Source organism: Aplysia californica, unplaced genomic scaffold (assembly GCF_000002075.1).
Source record: "Aplysia californica isolate F4 #8 unplaced genomic scaffold, AplCal3.0 scaffold00196, whole genome shotgun sequence".
Lineage (NCBI taxonomy): Eukaryota > Metazoa > Mollusca > Gastropoda > Aplysiida > Aplysiidae > Aplysia > Aplysia californica.
In genome coordinates, this window is record NW_004797466.1 from 577,771 (window position 1) to 598,084 (window position 20,314).

Sequence of the window (20,314 nt, forward strand, 5' to 3'; positions counted from 1 at the left end):
GGCCTCCTATTTTCGAGGAGAGACATGGTTGTGGACATCTTTTAATAGAGGAAAAAAAAACCACAAGACAGGAAGTGGAAAGTGTTGTTTTGTACAGATTATTGCGTTGCACAGGTGGCCACTAGAACAGGTTTGACTGTATTCCAAACAGGATGTAAAAACCCTTGACAAAAATCATAATATAACATAAACATTTCAACATTGTTCACAGATTAGCTGATATCACAGATACATAACAACAATTATGACAAAAGCAATATAACATCAATCAGTCCCATGGGACATTTCAATAACCCATTTTCAGCACTTTTCAAGGACCCCCGGGCAAGTGTTGAGTTCCTGTGTGCTGTCGGCATCGCTGACTATTTATGACGCCACAGCGCCAGAAGAAAAAGAGAGAGAGAGAGAGAGATCCCCCAGCAGGTGGTGAGATATAAATAATGCGCCACTGCATTAGCTTAAGATGCAGCTCCTGTACTGGTAGGAAGCCTCTTTTGAACCACAACTTCTTTGACACAAGGGCGACACTTTGCCTCCATGCTTATTATCTTTTCCCTCAGCCATCTTTGTGTCAAACTGACAACCAAGGGTGTGGTCTTGCAAACAAACAGACCCAAAAACTATTACAATGTAGTGGTCTACCTTTGAAAACTGACAAGTTTCTGTCAACCAGGATATGAAACTTTATTCAATAACCAATAAGTCTAATATTTTTATTTTCTGCATTTCACTCTGCATGCAAGGTTTACCTGAAATCTGAAACAAGTGACAAAAGCACTTGGTCTTGATCAAAACCTTGAAGACCCAGAAATCAAAAGGAGGAAGCTAAAACACAACATTCTTGTGATTAGATGAGGATGTGGATCAAACAATAACAGAAAAGAAATCAAAATCAGTGGTAAAGACCACAAAAAAATCAATGAATTAGTCTTTTATTGTCAACCCCAAAGCCTCTTTTTTTGATAAAACCTTGCCAAAATCTCAGTAAAGACAGCAAGTTTTTCTATTGAAAAGACTTTGCATTGATTAAGAAATAGATATAAAATGGAGTCAAGCTGCATTATCTTATCCAAATCCATAAATAAATGGAAAGACGCATTGTTAATGATTAACTTTTGAGGCATTTCACTTACACATCTGCACAACAAGTGCACTAGCATTATTTACAGCTGACGGGTATTATTTTTTTATCAAAACTTTAATCTCAACAATACTCAGGTTAGGCAGAAAGTGCACTTTTTGACTGCATATGACAACTATGCAGCGTATCAAATTGAAACTGGCAATTATTGCGCAGGCTATGCACATGCACAACTTAAACAACAGACAACACACACTCACAATTTCAATTAATTTTTTCTTTTGATTCACAAATTCAACACAGTAACGTTTTTAATAGGTAGGCCATGCACTCTCTGTGACCACAGTATAAATTCAAATCATGCAAAAATGAAAGGGATCACCTAATTATGAATTTTGTTACATTACTGTCATTAAATATGGTAATCATCATCAATGGAAACAGGAACAAAGAAAAAATCGAGAAAGTCAATAGTTCCCATCATTCATAGAAAAAAAATAGATCATAGTTTGTCTTCACCATGGAGAAAGAAGATGAGAGAGGAGATTGTTATTTAATATCTCAACGCAATGATGGATTACAGTTGATTATTCAATTATCCAAGAAGAAAGAAGGAGATTCCAGGCACAAAATGTCTTCACAAAGCATATATGTATATCACTCTATCAGTGCCCATGACAACACCATGAGGTGTCTTTCCGTTTCTGGTATCACATTAATAGTTTCTTGTTGAAAAGGGTCTCTGTTCAGGAAGATTCTTGTTCCAGCAAGGCGAAAGCTTCTTCTATCATTGCAGTAGCCTGTAGAGAAAACAAAACACTCTTGAGATGCATTCTTGTTACCTCAAATTTACACAAACACACCATGTAAAGAGAGCATTTCGGAGCAAGCCAAGTTTCAAACCTCGGTAGCTCACAAGAGACTGCAATGACACATTTCGTTGGCCAGCTATTACATTATACCATCCCTCTCCAATAGCCATTATAGTTATTTAGGCACACACTATTTATTCCATCATTGCTGAGCATCCCAAGAAAATGAGCTGGAAATAATACATATTTATTTATGTACTGCATTTTCACTGTGCAAGTACTGAAAAATCAACACACATATATTATTATACAGGGTAATTAAAAAAGAATACGCCAAAATCATCACACAATATTTTAACAACGAAAAACAATAGAAAACTCTTGCTTGGACGCATATTTTGTAACAGATCTTCAAGTATTCCTTTTTATGTTTTACAAGTGCTCAATGTGGCCACCACCGGCAGCACGACAGCATCAAGCCAATATAAGAATTCCTTCCAAACACGCCTCAGAATGACTCAGGCCACCGTGTTGATTGTAGCTGTTATTCGATCTTTCATGCCATCGATATTTGCTGAAAGTGGTGGAACATAAACTTCATCTTTAGCATACCCCCGGCAAAAAAATCACACAGAGAGGTCAAGGGATCTGGCAGGCCAACTACAGAGAGTGAGGTCTTTAGCACCTCTCCTACCAATCCACATTTCAATTCAGATAAGCTCAAACTCAGATGCCAATGGGGAAGTGCTCCATCTTGTAGAAAAATGAAGTCATTTGAATATGCGTACAGTAAAGTGAATAGCCACTTCTTGTGGTGGTATGTTAAAGACAAAGTTAATGTTTCACCACTTCCAACAAATATCAATGACATAAAAGATTGAATAACAGCTACAATAAACTCGGTGGCCTGAGACATTCTGAGGCGTGTTTGGGAGGAATTCTGATATCGGCTTGATGATGCTTGTGCTGCCGGTTTTGGTCACATTGAGAACTTGTAAAACTTGAAATAGAAACTTGAAGGTATATACAACACATGTGTACAAGCTGGAGTTATCTATTGTTTTTTGCTTTTGTAATATCGCTCGATTATTTTGGTGTATTCTTTTGAATCACCTTGTATTATCCATTTCCTCTTTCTCACTCTCTCCAGGAATCAACCCGGTCACATTTCTTTCCCTAATAAAAAAAAAAGCAAATGATATGCCTGCCCTGTACAGGGAGAGTTGAAAATAGCAACAAGCCTGATCAAACCAGCAGTCACTTACCCATACAAAGAAAGTTGCAGCACCAGCTGAAATGTCCCTTACATCATCCAGTTCATACTTTTCCAGAAGTTTCCGAGCCTTCTTGGCAGTTTTTAGTGCCAAAGTTTTCGCATCCAACTCCAGACAGCGTCGTTTAAGGCTCTCCTTCCCTGTTTTACCCACAAGAGCCTGCACCGCCTTCCAGTCCTACACACAGAGTTTCAGAGTCAGTCATGGGCAAGCCATCCATTTCCGTGATACACATATAGAGGTGTTAGCTCAATTTTTTGTCAAGGACACACACAAGTTTCCCCTCTCCCCTTCTTTTCAATGATGACAACCGCCTGAATAATTTCCAATATTTTTACCAGTGTGATCGGGGAACACAGCACATGAAAACATTATTTTATATTAAAATCCTTTCATTGAAATTCAGTTTCAGCAAAGTCCATAGGAAGCAGTGAGTTCTTTTTTCCCACGTGTGTTATTATCATTATGCCTCTACATCATCAAGACAAAAGTAAAGTACCAGTAACAAAAGAGTCCATCAAAAATTGAAACAAAGTCCCTTTTTCCTATTTCATGAGTCAGAAACAACATCCCCCCTCCCCTACCCCCAGCAAACTTTTTCTTTTCTTCTGAAAAATTTTTAAAAAGTTGAGGAAGGCAATGTACACATGGATTAACCGACTCCAATTCTATAAATACAAATTATTCAGCCAGAATTAAAAAAAACTACCAGCTACTTTACCGCTATTTTAAAAAAAAAGCAGAAGTCCTTAACTTGCACTACATAGACATGGGTACAACATTTCTCAAAATGAAGACAGGACTAAACATCTTTCATTTTGCATATATTTTCCTTTGCGAACACATCTTGCTCCAGCATCATCTCAGAGGAACAATTATTGAAAACAACAGAATCCATCAATCTATAAGCATAAGCTGTCTTTCCATTACTGGTACAACCAGCAATTGAATATTTCTTTGAGTCAGCTGACTTCTTATTTTGTTTGCTATATAAAGCGACTTGCATGGTATTATACCTTTGTACATGCCATTAAAAAAACCCAACAGTCACAGAAAGATAAAAACGGATATCTTCTCTTTCTTTCTTCTAAATTCAACAGGTGGTTATAACAAACAGATATGTCCTCTAAAGCGATACGATCAATGATAAGAAACAAAAGTAAATTCGGTGTACTTCTCATCCAATGCAAACTAGGAAATTGAACGAAACAAGGGAAAATGTACTTTCAAAGTTATGGCTCTCATTCAGTGCAAAATAATAAATTGAACAAAGCGTGGGAAAATGTATTTTCAAAGCTATGGTTCTTAAAGACATCGTTCAAAATTCACATTTAACTTTTGTTTCCACATTACCTTTGTTTCTCCTTCCTTATGCCCCAGCAGCAAAAATGTGGCAGTCATGACTGTGTGCACAATGAGCGGAGGGCTCGTGTAGCTCCGGATTTCAGCCACAGTCGACTGCTTCAGCTCCAAGATCTCGTGTCTGATCCTCTCGAGCCGTCTGAGATGTGACAGAAGTTTGTTCGCATCCATCATCTCACTAGCGAGCTCCACCTCTAAGCCGTGTTTGCGTACAAAAGTCATAGCTCTGTCCAGTTCCTCAATTTCCCTCTTTGTCATGGCTTTCTGGAGACCTACATGGAAAATACAAGACAAAAGTTGCCTATTGTAGACTAACACCTTTCCAGTGTGAATTAAATTTACTAACATATTATATCTCTGGGCAGAGATTAGTTCACAAATGGAACAAACATACACTGGAAAAAGACAAAAATGTCTTTAAAAAAGGATAATAATTATAATAGGTCTCATCACAAGCCACGATGATGCAGTTTCTGATTACAGGAGATGCTTTTTGTGAGAATTAGGAAAGTGTCGGCAAACATAGCTTTCAGCTAGAAGCCAAAATATAAGATGAGGTCTTCCCGAGTTGAGCGTGAATTTTTATACCAGGGGGTTCCCCAAAATTTTATGTCTGTTTTCTTATAGTCATTAATTGACAAAAGGTCTGTAATATTTTATTTTGATTTATTTTTTAAAAACTTCATATTCTAAAATAATTATTTTTTCGCCTTTGAAAGTTCTGCCATTTCATGGTTTTTACACTTAATCTCACTTCGTTTTCCTATCTTTAAACTTTACAAAGTGATTATTTAATCTAATTGTAATCATTTTTGGGCTGTTTTATATGTACAACTTTAAAACTCAGTTTGCTGGAAGCCAAAGTAGGCATCAAGATTTTTTTAAAATATACATGTTGAAACTCTGAAACATCAACTCTAGAACAGATATCTTTGAAATTGAAAATGCAGAACATTGAGGACAGTCCCTGCAATGTGATGGTCGCAAAAAGTCAAAATGTCCTGACACCACCACATTCCACATTCTTGCAGATATCTTCTCAAACGTTTATGTAATTCCTTTTATTTTCTCATTTCTTCCATCGTTATGACTTCTTAAAGGATCGTTTTGGTAACATATTTGTATGCTATCAGCATATTTCCCTCCTGTGCTTTTTCTCTCATATCAAACCCTTTCTATTTACTTTTTTCATTACACTGAATGGGTAAGAAACATAATTTTTAAAAACAACAACAACATAAAGCCCATATACCTTCTTTAGCTGACAACTGCCTCAAAAGGCGTTTTGCCTTCTCATAGTCCATGTCATCATCTGAGAGTTTAGCGTTCTTAAACTCTGTCATTGAGAACTCAAGCTGGTACTTGTCCTTTGCCTTGATGGCAACCTTCAATTGGTAGCGGATGCGCTTGTTTTTGTTATCTGTTGAATATAAAAGCAACCAAAAAATAAAAAGTACATGTAATTTTATTCACACACACTTTACTTTAAAGAAAGTGAATTGTCAAGTCTGGTCTAAAAATCGTCTTCAAATTTTTTTGACAAAAAGTTCTTTATCAAAAATGTCTTCCACTGTGTAGATAAGTATGAAGGAATGTATCTGCCATTCTGAAATTAAAGCTTCTGGCAACCATACTACATTTTTAAAACAAAAAGAAAATTTTGTAATACATTTTAGAAAATTGTAAGGTTTTGTTTAGCTATTTGGCTCACCTAAGTAACAGGTGAACTCTTTCTGTACTGGGAAAATTCAATGTTTGTATCATGCAAAATACCCTGATATTGCTTTAGCAGAAGCTACTAATACAGTTTTGCAAATACAAGTCCTACCTACTCTGACAACAACACTGACAAGGACCACCACCACAACTGTTATTACCATTGTCACTACCACTGCCGCCATCTCAACCAATGCCATTACCACTACTGCATCTAATACTAATCTTGCTGCAACTTGCACTTCCACTGCCAATTCAGCTGCCATTCCCATTGTCATTCCCACTGTCACTATCACCACCACTTCAGCTGCCATTCTCATTGTCATTCCCATTGTCACTAGAGTTGTTCCCACATCCGATCCAGACATTGGGGATTGCCTTGTTAGCGGGACAACTTCCTGGGCCTTCGGCATATTTTGGTAGGGTGGCCAGTTCCTTTCCACGCCGCCTCTACTTCCCCAACTCGAAATCAGGTACCCATTACTGCTGGGTGGGCAGGAGCGGACGAAAAAAATCTGTGTCCGAACCGAGGCTCGAACCCAGACTTTCCGCTTCGGAGACGAGTGCATTAACCGCTCCGCCACTGCACTCTCTTACCACTGTCACTTCCACTGTCAAAACTACTACTACTGCCACTACTCCACCTCCCATTGTCACTGCCACTATCACTTCAGCAGTCCCTCGTGCAGCCACTATGACTACTATGACCACTACTATAACAATTAGTATTACACCCTCTCTCAGCACTTTATTACGTGTGACTTCTAGAGGGACTTTATTCTTTACCTTTCTTTAGCTTCCTCTGCCTTTCTTCTTCCTCTTCTATCATCTTTCTCTTCTTTTCATCTGCTCCATCCTTTTCACTCTCAAGTTTAGCCAGTTCATTGTCAGCATCTTTCTCAGCCTTTTCTGCTGCCTGGAGGAAGAGAAAAAATGTACACTCCAAACTCATCCAGTCTGTATGTTTTAGAATGCCACTGAGCCCACTGATGTACAGTGGAGTCCATCTATATTGGACTCACGGGGGCAATTTTATGTTTTTGGGCTACTAAAAGTATTTCCATGTAAAAAGTGAAGGAAATAGCAAAAATTACAGCATAACATTTTCAATTTCAAGGATGATTAGGGTTAGCATCACGGGGACACAATTTGCGATGCCTATCCCCACCCTGCTTTGTCTGCTATGTCATGACAAATCTGATTTTGACACGAGTTATCTGGCGTTCATGTCACAAGCACATATGTCAATGTCATTGCCAGCTCCCTCTCCCTCCTCTCCACTCCCCCCGTCCCCAATTCCTATCATTCTTGGATGACGCGATGTAGAATGAAAACACAATCAAGTGTTGGAGTCAACATGAAATTAATCAAAGAAGTACAATCCATGACTGAACATTTTTTATGGAATGTAAAACCTGTCATGGATGCAGCCTTGTCCTTGTAGAAATGCCAGCATAGATTCACAAGAACAATTTTGTGGTTAATTTATTTACATTTCTCTCGGAATTATGCTCTGCCTAGCCACAAATGGCTTCATAATAAGATTAACCCATGTCACAGTGCGTTCATATGGTCACAAAAATAAGGAAAGAGTAACAAACCATGTCTCGGAAGAATTAATTTTCACCCATATTTATTACAATAATAATAATAATAATAATAATGATAAATAGCATTTGTATAGCCCATAACCCCGCTCTACAGCAAGCTCTATGTGCTTTTATTTACATACCATTACCCCAGCAGACCATAGAACACTCAGAAACATTCTCAGCTTCCCGGGAAGCATACAGTGCAAGCAGCTGCTTAAGCGTTCACACACTATTATATAGTGATAATGTGAAACTGAGACAGGAAATATTACATCCCAGTGACAGAATAAAAGAACCTTTCTCGATGCACACTTACAAAAGAGCTTTTCTACCTTGTACTTATAATATGCACACGTATAATCTATACAAGCAAACGAAAAATAATGATGATACGTCAGAAGAAGGAAAATCTACATCCCTTTACAATTATACTGTTTTCAGTTTATACAACATTGGTATAAAAATAATTCGTTAAAAGCTCCATCACATCCATGGACATACAGACATTTTTGTGAATTGTATGTGCATTATTGTGTATTTGGCTCACCTCAGTAATAGGTAGACCCCTTCTGAAGAGGGATACAGTCTTTTGTATTCATGAATGTTCTAGATTGGAATCCTAGAGGGATCTTAGTTTATTTTAGTGCTTTCTATGGGAATGTTTCCTCTAAGCCTGCTACCCTGTTGGGGCTCAAAAAGTTCTATTCTATGTCAGCCAAGGTACTTAACTTCGCTATTTTCAGTAAACAAAACATGCCATGTACAGAAAGTAAGAGACAAGGGTAAGTTTTGCTCCTTGGCAGGTTGAACACCTCTTTCAAGGCAGAAAAGTGATATAGAAAGCAGGACTTCCAGGATAAATGCCCATCTCCAATAAAACTGATCGAACAGATTGAGAGCCATAATAACTCTGGAAACAACCTAACTTCAGGAATGTCCTGTTCTGGATTTGAACTTGGGCCATCCATTTTGCAGTTGACTGTGATGATACCAAGAGAGATAATGGCACACCTGTTTCGCTTATTGATAGACTTTTTGAAAATGTACATTTTTTGTGCCTTTAATCAATCTTTTTCAGTAAAATCCTCACAGAAATGTGTTTTTATAAGGATATAAAAAGGTGTTAAGCCAAAAAAAGACAATTAGAAAAAAATTGCCCAACGGGCAGAAAAACTTCAATTTCTTTGATTTCATTATTTTGACGAGCGCCTGATTTCACCACGATGCCTTACATTTATCTTCCTGCATTTTACATGAGCATAATGCATCAAGGTGTACGTGTGAAGGTGATATTAAACAATATGGACAAGCTGGAATGCAAAACACATAAAAAACTGTAGTAATATTCTGGGTCAAGGGTTCACAAGTTTGTAACTGTGTCTCTGGCCTTGATGGGAAAAGTAAACATCAGAGGTCAGAGGGTATATAATCTCATGACAGCTGCTGCATGGGTGGGATGAGGTACTCTTAAACCTTTATGTTTTGTATGCTATGTATTTAACACAAAAATGGGTTAAACATAGCAATTCTTAAAAAATCCAACCAGACGTCCTTTAAAAACATTGATTTAGGTTTTTATTTGACATTTTAAAAATAATTTATTTATGGATGTATCAAAAGATGTTCTGACCATAAGATATGCTTGGAAAAATTACCAAGTGGCCATTTTCTTTTGATATGAAAACTGTAACAATGAATTACGATGAACCATTTCTTTCTAAGCACCTCAAAGATCGCACCAGAACAAACTTGTACCGTTAGGGAACTGATAAACACCATAACTATCACATTGTCAAATATTTTGTTGCTGTTTCAAGAGAAATGAGGAACTCCATGTGATCCTGTTTTTAGGGAAAGAGAGTAAAACCATTGGTGATACCACTTTTCTAGTAGCAACAATGATTTGGATGTTGAGCTCCCTTGTAGCGTAAGAAAAGATTAATCATTCGCTATCATCATCATCAATGCCTTTCACCCCAGGCAGGGTATAGGCCGCATACAAGCTCCTTCCATTTATCTCTATCCTGGATCATTCTTCCTAGCTTGTTCTAAGTGAGCTTCATCTCTCTCATGTCTCTTTCCACACATCTCCTCCATGTCTCTCGAGGCCTACCCCTGCCTCGTGCTCCCTGTGGGTTCCATTGCAGTGACTGTCTTGTGGTGTTTCCGCTGGGCTTTCTGAAGGTGTGTCCCATCCAACGCCACTTTCTTAGTCTTATTTCTACTTCTATATCCTTTTGTCCTGCCCTTTCCCATAGCTGTTCATTTCTTATTCTATCTTAATATTCGCTATACCTACCACATTTCATAGTGAGATCTGTACAGCTACGATCACAGTCGAACCCTCTCTAACACCGACCTATATAATACAAACATCTGCCACTTATCGTATTTTCCTCCATTTCGTATTTTTTACATTGTAATGACACTATGTAAGACGTTCACTTTTCTCTTCGACAAGGGAAGGCCATCTTACAGTTCAGTTTCGACTTTACTTCCCCAGGTGTATTGGGTAGAATTTCTCAGTTTCAATTCTTGTGTGGTTCTTTTTTCCCCTGGTAATGGCTGCTAATGCAAATACTTTTTAAATGTATGAATTAACAAAATTTTAAAGCCAGAATCTCTATATTCTGCCACAATATTATGAATACTGCTAGGGCTTACCTCTTTGTGGAGCTCTGCATCTTTGTATAAATTTTCATCTGCCTCTCTCTTTCTCCTTTCTTCCTCTTCCAGTCTCTTCAAACGTTCCCTCTCCTTGATAAACAAATGGAGTATAAAATCAATGGAAAAAGCTACTCACAGTTATACAAAGAATACCATGGAACTTAATTTTTTTCACAGCTTCTGAAAAAGTCGTTTTCGTGAAAAAATCAAGCCAAGATCAAACCTTAAATCTGCAAATCACTAATATCCACCCTTGATAATTATTTTGAAAATACAACAAAAACAAATACAACTACTTAAAATCTAACTTGGAAGAGTGCTCCATTCCTAAGTCAGTCATAATATTCTTATTCATATATTTCATATATATATTCCCATAAGCAGTCAACATGAAAGCATACAAGACTTTGCCACCACTTTTTGGATTAACTAATGCCTTCCATTCTACCCTTCCTTGAAACTACAATGTAGTTAAGTGTTCCTTTGATGTCATGCATATTTGCATTGTCAATGTCTCAAAAAAACCCTGTTGGTACCCATTTTCATCAGAGCAGAAGCAGAAAAGAGTGTGTGTGTGTGTATCTTACTAAAAATACAACATTCAAACATTCAAACTACGACAAGGTTAAGAACTGAACCTGTAACTCTACAAGCTTTAATAGATGGTTCCATAAATATGAAGACAGTACAAACATAATATTGTACAATACCCACATCTCAAAAAAATTACGTTTTGATAAATCTCAAAAACATTTTTTTACCTCTTCATCCTCCTTCAACTTCCTCTCAGCATTCTCCTTTTCTCTAATTGCTGTTGATAAAAGATAAAAATTACTGGTGAGTTACGATCACCTGACTAAACAGGAAAGGTTTGGTACTATTCGAGTATAAACCAAAAAGAAATTAAAATTACATATCATTCTATTGTAACCCCCCCCCCCATTCCCCCAAATCCCACCACAGACAAGAAAACACTGTATTGAGAAGAGTAAAATATAAATGAGTAATCAGTCTACTAGGCATCCTAGAGAAAAGAGGGATTGGTGAGTTCTTTCAAACGAAACAGGAAACAGATGGGTAATGTCAGGAGACAAAAAAAACATAGCTGATTGTCAAGGCATTTTGTTCTTCTCTATGTAGATCAAACACAGCTGGTCTGACATTTTTCCCTCCCCCCCCCTCTCATTTTTTCCCCTTTTGGTTGCGTTTTCTTTCTCACTGGTACTCCACAAATGCTTTCATTCAAGAATTGTTCTCCCTGTTTGAAACACTAAATGGCAAAAAAAAATGTCCTCAATGTTCTCTGCAGCAAAGGGCAAGCAAGCACAATGCGGAAGTTCATTATCACAGCTGAACTCTAGCATGGAATGATGTTTACAACTACATGTCACTCAGCTGACAGGCTACATAACAACAGTTGCCCATGTCACAACAGGACCCAGACACAAATCAACATGCCCCCAGTTTGTGACCCCACCAATAAGGCTGTAGTCATCCCTTACCACACGCACACAGCAATCACTAGAGAGAATAGAGAGTGCAAAGTCCAAGTACATAAATAATATAACTATAAAGCCTGCATACTTTTTTATTCCACAAAAGACAACCTTCGCACAATATCAAAACTTCAGGTCATTCGGTATCTGTCAGGGTAATTTTTTATGTGCATTGGTGGAAAATTTAATATGAGCACGTTTTTTTTTCATGATAAGAGAAAAAACATTTTTGTTCCTTTTTTTTAAAATATGGGGTTTTATGGCGCTCGCAACTGCATAAGGTCATATGAGCACGCCGTGTTCCTCTATGTTTCAAAACAAACCAAACAAAATTTAAAAATTTGACCGCTTTTCTAAAAATTGGGGTACAAAGAGTAGATATATTTTTCATCTGAAGTAGGATTACTATTGGCACAGAGCATAAGAATGAGCATGGCATAGGTGCAACCAGGAGCGCATAGATAAACATTTATTACAGAATTCAATTATGTCTGGGAAAATGACCCTGTCAAATTATAACAATAGCCTCAATTCTATTACTCCTAATGAAAATCAAACAAATTTTATAATATTATCCAAACAACTGATTTATCTAAAATATATGACCTAACCTGTATTTTATTCTCGATAAAATTAGCACATAGTTATAAAAGAATCAATGCCAATTAGTTACTTTCTTTCGGCATTTTTAATGCAGTGAACATGCAGGAACAACAAATACTCATAAACAGAAGGGCAAATGAAATGCATGGGCAAAACACTCAATTCATGGAATAGTACGACAATGCTTCCTACGTCATACATTGATGTTGTGGACGAAACCTTTTCACCCTGGCCCAGGCACATTTTAGCAAACATTTAACTCCACACATAGATAGAACATCATAACATGACAACCTCGCCCCAAAACAGCAAACAAACAAAAAAGAGAAAACAATGACCAGATCATTAAGCTTAACTTCCGGCTCTACGCCACAAATTCGCAAACATCTGTCACAGTGAGCTACACTGACCGCAATACGGAAATAATAATGACATTATTTTCTCTCGACCAAGTTCTGTGCATCACTTCAGCTTTTGAAAATATCCCACCCCCCAAATTATCCAAATTGTGTCGATATACGCTTGCCTTGAAACATTTACAACCACTAGCAATTATTTATTACCCAACAGAATTCCACTAATGTTCTGGGTTTTCGAGTAAACAAGCAGGATTATTTCTCCCCTGACAATAAAGTTGAATGAGAACGATTTTGTCCTTTCTCTCAATTTGCATTATAAATTATAAAGCACTTTCATTCAAGTATTGTTGTTCATCACGACGAACTATTGAAGTTTAGATTATTTTATAACTAGGAGTTGTGTGGGTTGGGGGATCCAATGTGTGACAGGAACTAGGGTATCCTGATCCAGGTAACAAAAGGTCTTGCGATGCAAGTGTGTTTGATGGGAGGTGTGTCAGTGGGGGGGGGGGGTAGAAGAACTTAACTCTGAAGGAAGATTCACACTACACTGAACTCATGACAGAATTTGGAATTTAGCGAGATTATGGATGAAAATCGAAACACCATCGGAAAAACAGAAAAACAACAAACCAGAAAACTGAGAGAAAGACAAACATAAATGGGTCAGCGGTCTCAGCCTGTATGGACCTGCTCAATATCCAAGAACACATAGGCTCATTACTCAGATGATTTTACAACTAACAAAGGCCCATGTGAGAGGACTTTATTTTATTCGCCAGTAGCAGGAAGTGAACTCATTAGAAGATTTATACATTTACTGAGCCTTTAAATGTATAATGCACTGAGCTTTTGTATTAGGCATTCCTTTTCCATAGCTATGGACTTTGTAACCATTAACAAAAAAAACCCCAGATACTATGACCTTAATTGCAGCCAGTTACATTTCAGAGAGACATTATGGCTCCAGTTAAGGACACAGCAACTTTCCATTAAATAATCTCATGAAATAGTTGTTTGTTTCACAACAAAGTTATCTAATACATCACAGATATACACAAATTCTTTGCACACAGGAGTGAGTGTCGGGGTCAATGCGGAATGAGCATGAAGAAGCCATGGGAATCATCATAAGACCAGTATGTTTCCATCTCCTTCCAATTCAGTACTTATTCCCCAATTGCAAGCTTAAATAAGAGATACCCAGGGTCAAAACTAAAGGGATTTTAAACACAACACCATGTGACATGCCATCAATGGAGGAAGTGAGGTCACTGTGAAGGTCTCAACAAATGCTCCACTCAAAAAAAAATGTTTACAGAACATTGGTTTACCAGTTTACCTTCACCTCAAAAAAGAAAGAGTTTGTTTCCTATAGCAAAGAAAGGAGAGAAAATCAGACATGTTTTATTCTTCAGCACACACTATCAATATACAATATCAACTAAAATATTCATCATTGCAAGTGGAAAGAAACCTGACATGCCTTGAAGAAAGAGAGTTTTGTAAACGTTACCCCACTGCTAGCTGCCATAAAAAGATTGAACTCACGGGCTAGAGCTTAGATGTAAAGTCATAAGAACTCACAGATATTATGTATGGGCAGAGAACTGCAAGATGAAGGTATTTCATTATATTCAGAGGTTTAGAATTACATTTTGCAATGCTTCCTCTTTTTATCATGTATCTTACGATAAATCTACTCCTGCTGAACAATAAGATCACCCAGTTTTGGTTTCAAGGGAAATGACACTGAACTGAAATATCTATACATATATATATATAATGTATGAAAAGTGTGTGTTTGTGTGCGTTTGGGTGTCGAAGACAGCCACACATCATCAAAGAGAAAGGACGCTTTCTTTGAAAGATGAAGATCATGAACAGTATCATTACAAAATAGAGAAAAACACAAGATGAGGGGTGAGTGTAAAGTGGTTGTTTGTGTAGGTAATTTTCTTAGACAGCAATTAGAACAAGTCCTTCTGTACATAAATATAAAGTAGCTTCAATAAAACTGTGGGAAGAATGATTCAACTTGTAAACGTAGATACAATTGAAAATGAAAGTTAGTCAAAAGTCAAATGCTTGTAAGAGTACTGTAATGACTAAGCACTCAACATAAATCAGAACATACCTTCTTCTCTTTCCCTTCGAAGTCTTTCCTCTTCTGCTTTCTTGTTTTCCTGAGAAAAAAATATTTCAAAGAATAGCAAGGTCAAGAAATATTCCAGCATTTGAGGAGAAAGAAAAAGCAAGGCTCAAACCTTGCACACAGAGGTCATGACTGATTCCTTCTCATGGATGATATTTTGAAAAGCATTTCCATATTTTTGTAGGGATGTGTCCTTTACAGCCTAGACTGACCATTTCGGATGTGGTTGAAACAGTCCACTTCCAAAATGTCCTAAATAGCTAAAATAGCAATTTTAAATATTATCTTTACTGCATAATGAGTATGAACATTTTTTTACTAAAGGCAAGCAAAAATTAAGATAAATGCAGTGTCGATTTTATGTAAAATAGAATAGATCTTAAACTTCTACGATCGAAAGAACTAAACATTGAAAGGACAACGTCCGTACAAGAAGAGATAAACACATACCTTACCGATACCACTTATAAAGAAATAACACTTTCAGTTTTATAACAACAACTATGCTAGTTACAAATACACAGTATCATACCAATCCAAATACACTAGCATGCACACCAAACACCCCAACACATGTATACACACACAAATACTAACACAACTAAAACACACACAAAAGCAAATATGCACATATGTACACAAACACTTTCAAACATACACACCTCACACACACAACTTGCACACATACACCACCCATGCACACACACATACACATCAGGTCACACACACTCTCTCTCTCTCTCTCTCTCTCTCTCTCTCTCTCTCTCTCTCTCTCTCTCTCTCTCTCTCTCTTCAGCTCATATCACAGATCAGATCATATAAAATCCCTTTAAAGTATGTGAACTTACAAGTTCTTCCAACTTTTTGGCAGCTTCTCGTTCTTGCTGTCTTCTCATCCTCTCTGCCTTAGCAGCAGCTGCCTCCTGTTCTTTGCGTTTTTGTCGCTCTAAACACAAAGAATACATTCACATATTGCACACATAACAAGAATATACCATAATGCTTATCTGTTCAATAAAAAGTTTAAAAACCCTTTTAAAAAAACCCAACAAAGTAAAATATGCAGAAAGATGAGTTGGTAAACAGAAATTTTTTCTTGAATATTCGTTCTTGAAAAGAAATAGAGTCACTTTAACACTTTGAATCATATTATCTCCACATGCACTAATAAAATAAAAAAATAGAGCAGGATCAATAAAGTGCTGCATAAATTAAGTCTTAAAAGATCCAAACGTTTTACCTTTCTGTAATCGTTCTCTTTCTCGTTCCTCTTCCTCCAAGATCTGTTTGCTTGGAATGTCACAAAGCATCACTTCTATCTCTGCAAACGTCACACCACTGCCTGGTACAGCTCGTGATTTTACAAAGTTGCTCCATTTCCCAGGCGAGAAGAATCTTCCATGGACAGACTGGACAAACCATCTATGGACAAAATTTTGTTTTCTGGGATATTCTGATATATTTCCACATAGAAACAGAAGTGTTTTGATATAGAAAGTATACATTTCCACATTTGATGCGATAAAAGTAATCAAAAGTAGCAAATTCTTCAGTTCAATATGGGAATGATGGAAACTGATATTTTACTTCAGCTGAACAGAACATCTCAAGCCCAGTTTTATGTAAGGGGTTTAATCTAAAATACAGCTCACCTTCCCTATGAGACACACATCTATATAAACAAAAAATAAAAACATCAGAAATGCTCAGAGCTTCAAAACTAAATTAGTGAAAATATATTTTAATAAAGTCAACAAGAGAATGCATATTCAATTTTGAAAAAATACAAATGTTACAGACAGCAATAGCTATTGAGAGCATGAGTACTTGAGATTATGCAAGATGGAATTAAGCTTTAAATAAACCAGTGTAAATGAGCGCGAGAATTTCTTTTGTCCATTAGAGAACTGTTGGAATTAAGTGATGATGTTCAACTTTCTACCATCTTTGATACATCTGGCTGATAACTGTATCACAAGATGGCAAAGTGCAGACAGATTACAAGTATCACATTTCCGTGTATGAATATGGCTCTTTTAAGCTGTTCACATGATTCTATAGTAAAATGAACTTCATGGTTCACTATAATCATTTTTTAGGGGTTTTTTGTACCAAGTTAACACAAAATTTTCACCTGAAAACAGCTGAATTGTTTCATTTTGAAGTAAATGAAGTGCATAATTTTCTATTAGGTAAAAAACATAAAGCATAGCATTTGTATCAAACCACGTACTTTGCTTGAGCCACAGTGATGCTTTGTTTCTGTTCTCGGTCCAAAAAGGAGAATTCCCATCGGAAATCTTGAATAAGAAAATAGCGACGATCCATCTCTTGAATAAGATCATACAACTCACTGATATGGCAGTTGTTTGTAGCACAGATGTACTTTACAGATGCAAAAACCTGAAGAAAAAAAACAAAAAACAAACATCTCTTAGCATTTTCAAAACTTGAAAACACATGTTATCGATTCTGTTATGTTACTCAAGTTCATAAAGCATGTTAGATTTATACAATTTTTCTCCCTTGACTGTACCCACCACACATCACACCCTTCATCTGCTCAGCTTGTGATTTAAAGACAGCGGACTCTTTTCTCCACATAGCAGGATCTCACATGATTTTTTTTCTTCAGAAAGACGTTAATAAACTATTTTTCTAATTTTACCCACAGGTAGATTTTGCTTTCCATTTTATGTGAAAGGGCATAGATGTAATTCACTTACAATAGACTATCATGTTACTCAGAATATGATCCCGTACCAACAATTTTGTTTCATGTTATAAATACAATGAAGGACAGGCTCTTACGCGATTAAAGTAAGGGCCATGCTTCCAAAAACATTCAATCACAGGACACCAGTCATCTCAACTTTTAATGGTGAAAAAAAAAATTGTAGATTCTACAGAGTGAGAGTGTGTAGCTTATATCTTAGAAAGTAGAAGTGAACAAGATAGAAGAGAGTATTTGTAGGCTAAGAATAGTTTCTTCTCTATTTTGTGCCTTTTTTGAAAAGCTACTGAAACAAGCTAGGCTGCCTTTAGCACCTATGCTTTTTCTTGTCAATGCTTCATTTTTTTTCTCTCTGGGTGTCTATGCATCTAGTTCATTGTCAGCACACTCAATTCTTCCATGGACATATTAGAATTTACTTGTAAATTTTCATATATACCCCAGTCTTCTCTTTGTTCATCTTTCTTTCTGTCCATCTAAAAATCTCGAATCTCTTTCCCCAATTCCCAGTCCTAATAGCTCTTGTTCTTGCCATAGTTGTTTACTAATAATGGACATATCTTACCTGTGGTAGACTTATTCCTCCCATTCTCAGATCTCCATGCAATATTTGGACTTGTATTGGTGTAAGTTCTTCAACTCCATTTGCATCGTACTGAGCAAAAACTTGTTCAAGAACTTTCTTTTTCTCAGCTCCATCAAAATTTTGGGATGTGTTCCTGAGAACCTCGGTCATGACGGTTATCTGGAGAACATGGGACACAATGTTTTCAATCATGAAACAAAACTACAGATAGTGAATTACCTAATTTTGAGCTTATTCTGTAGCAATACTACAGCTTTTCTAAAAATATTACTTTTAATTTAGAAACCACACAGATGTAAAGACCACTACTTCTATAGAAAAATGCTTTTTATTTTTTGAAAATCGGTCAACAAATTTTTGATTTGTTACGGCTGTTTTAGTTTAGCCTTAGTAAGGTTTTATGGTACTCGCAACTGCATAAGGACATATGAGCGCCAAGGAATGGATGTCAACAGCAAAATCAAAATGGGGAATCAGGCTTACTCTGCTCACCTCTCTAGCCTAAACAGCACAAAGTCTGCTTCGACTATCAAGGCATGCCGGAAATAGAAGTTCACGAGAGAGTGACAAACATACAAAAGAAGTAGAGGAAAAATTATGATAGTATAAGGATGAGGAAAGAAGAAGCAGCAGATTTCCCCCTATTAGCCTATATATGTTGTTCCGGCACAGTATGAGCATGACACTGATAAATCAGCCCATTTACAATTCTACTGTGCATAAGAACATGTTAATATCCCCCCTTTGGGAATGGCCTATAAAGACAGCTTCAGTTAGAAGAACTGCCCTGGTGGGGGGGGGGGAGTTATGGCTGTGTACATGTTTGAAATTGTGACATTTTGGAGAAAATTCGCAGGGAGGAATAAAGGGGAAATGGAACCAAAATATTTAACTTAACATATTACTATCATTTACGGACATAATGAGCTGAAAATTGGACAACAAAATTGAAAATGAAAGAATTAAAGTTGTAATCTCAGTACCCAGACTATATAATAATGCTAATAATAATAATTATGCACAAGCACATAGCTTGTTGACATACACATGTCCATTCTGTTATAACAGTAATATGTGGAGGTATACAATTCTATATGTTAGAAAAGGGAAAAGTGAGGGGGGAAAAAGCTTTGAAAGATTGATTAAATTAAATCGTAAACTCAACTTGATAACATATATAGGCCTATATATATATATATATGCATTATAACTAGTTGAGCAAATTTATCCTCAATTAATTCGTCATTTGAACCGTGAGGATAGGCTTGTACCCCGCTTCCATACCATGAAAATATGCCTTTGAACTACAATACTGCATTCATGTCGTTCAGATGTATGTATATTCTGTCACATTCTAGTTTGGAAAATTTAAACAGTATTCAAGTGAAAGTGAAAGGCAACATTGTATCACTCTTTATGTCTCCTGCCTACTTTGATCTCCCTTTCCCTTCTTTCACTCAAGGCATCATATGTATTACGTGCCCATCACATAACAAAACACAAATGGCAGGTGTTGCACCCCATCATTATATCATCATAGCATTATCATTAGGCATTAGGGTGACAAACCTTTCGTATCCGGGTATACACTTCAGTAAACCTCTCAGACTGCAGGTATGATCTAAAACGCTGAATTTAAAAGAACATCACTTTACAGTATTAATACTCTATTTATCTCTTTATCTTGCACCCACTGCTCAGAAGATTTTGTGGTTTAAGTTCTCACTAATTTTAGTCTATTTATTCCTTCATGGACTTCTCAATCTGCTCGCCGCCATTTGTAAACAATTCCACATCAACGGAGATTAAATTCCATTTTTTTCATTGGCTCTCTGACATGAAATCAAAGACGGGGGATATTTTGGCCACCAGTTTAG

General features: G+C 36.8%; 1 protein-coding gene across 1 annotated transcript; it reads right to left on the bottom strand.

Moving 5' to 3' along the window:
• Positions 1 to 1,353: 1,353 nt before the first annotated feature.
• LOC101849462 (trichohyalin) lies at positions 1,354 to 20,255 on the bottom strand. The gene is made up of 13 exons (XM_035969928.1): positions 20,007 to 20,255; positions 18,417 to 18,596; positions 17,351 to 17,520; positions 16,358 to 16,539; positions 15,966 to 16,063; positions 15,100 to 15,148; positions 11,266 to 11,315; positions 10,502 to 10,594; positions 7,032 to 7,161; positions 5,782 to 5,949; positions 4,521 to 4,801; positions 3,159 to 3,344; positions 1,354 to 1,881 (listed from the first exon to the last, which is right to left on the bottom strand). The coding sequence occupies exons 2-13, from the start codon at positions 18,585 to 18,587 to the stop codon at positions 1,828 to 1,830; spliced, it is 1,632 nt and encodes a 543-aa protein (XP_035825821.1). The 5' UTR covers positions 18,588 to 18,596; positions 20,007 to 20,255; the 3' UTR covers positions 1,354 to 1,827.
• Between the last annotated feature and the right edge of the window lie 59 nt (positions 20,256 to 20,314).

Bases quoted from the DNA above. Each gene is read 5' to 3' on its own strand.
- LOC101849462 (XM_035969928.1), bottom strand. From the start codon at position 18,587: ATGACCGAGGTTCTCAGGAACACATCCCAAAATTTTGATGGAGCTGAG. The intron at 5,950-7,031 runs GTAAAGAATAAA...TATATTCAACAG, and splicing joins GCAGAGGAAGCTAAAGAAAG to ATAACAAAAACAAGCGCATC. The intron at 4,802-5,781 runs GTATATGGGCTT...TTTTCCATGTAG, and splicing joins GCAGTTGTCAGCTAAAGAAG to GTCTCCAGAAAGCCATGACA.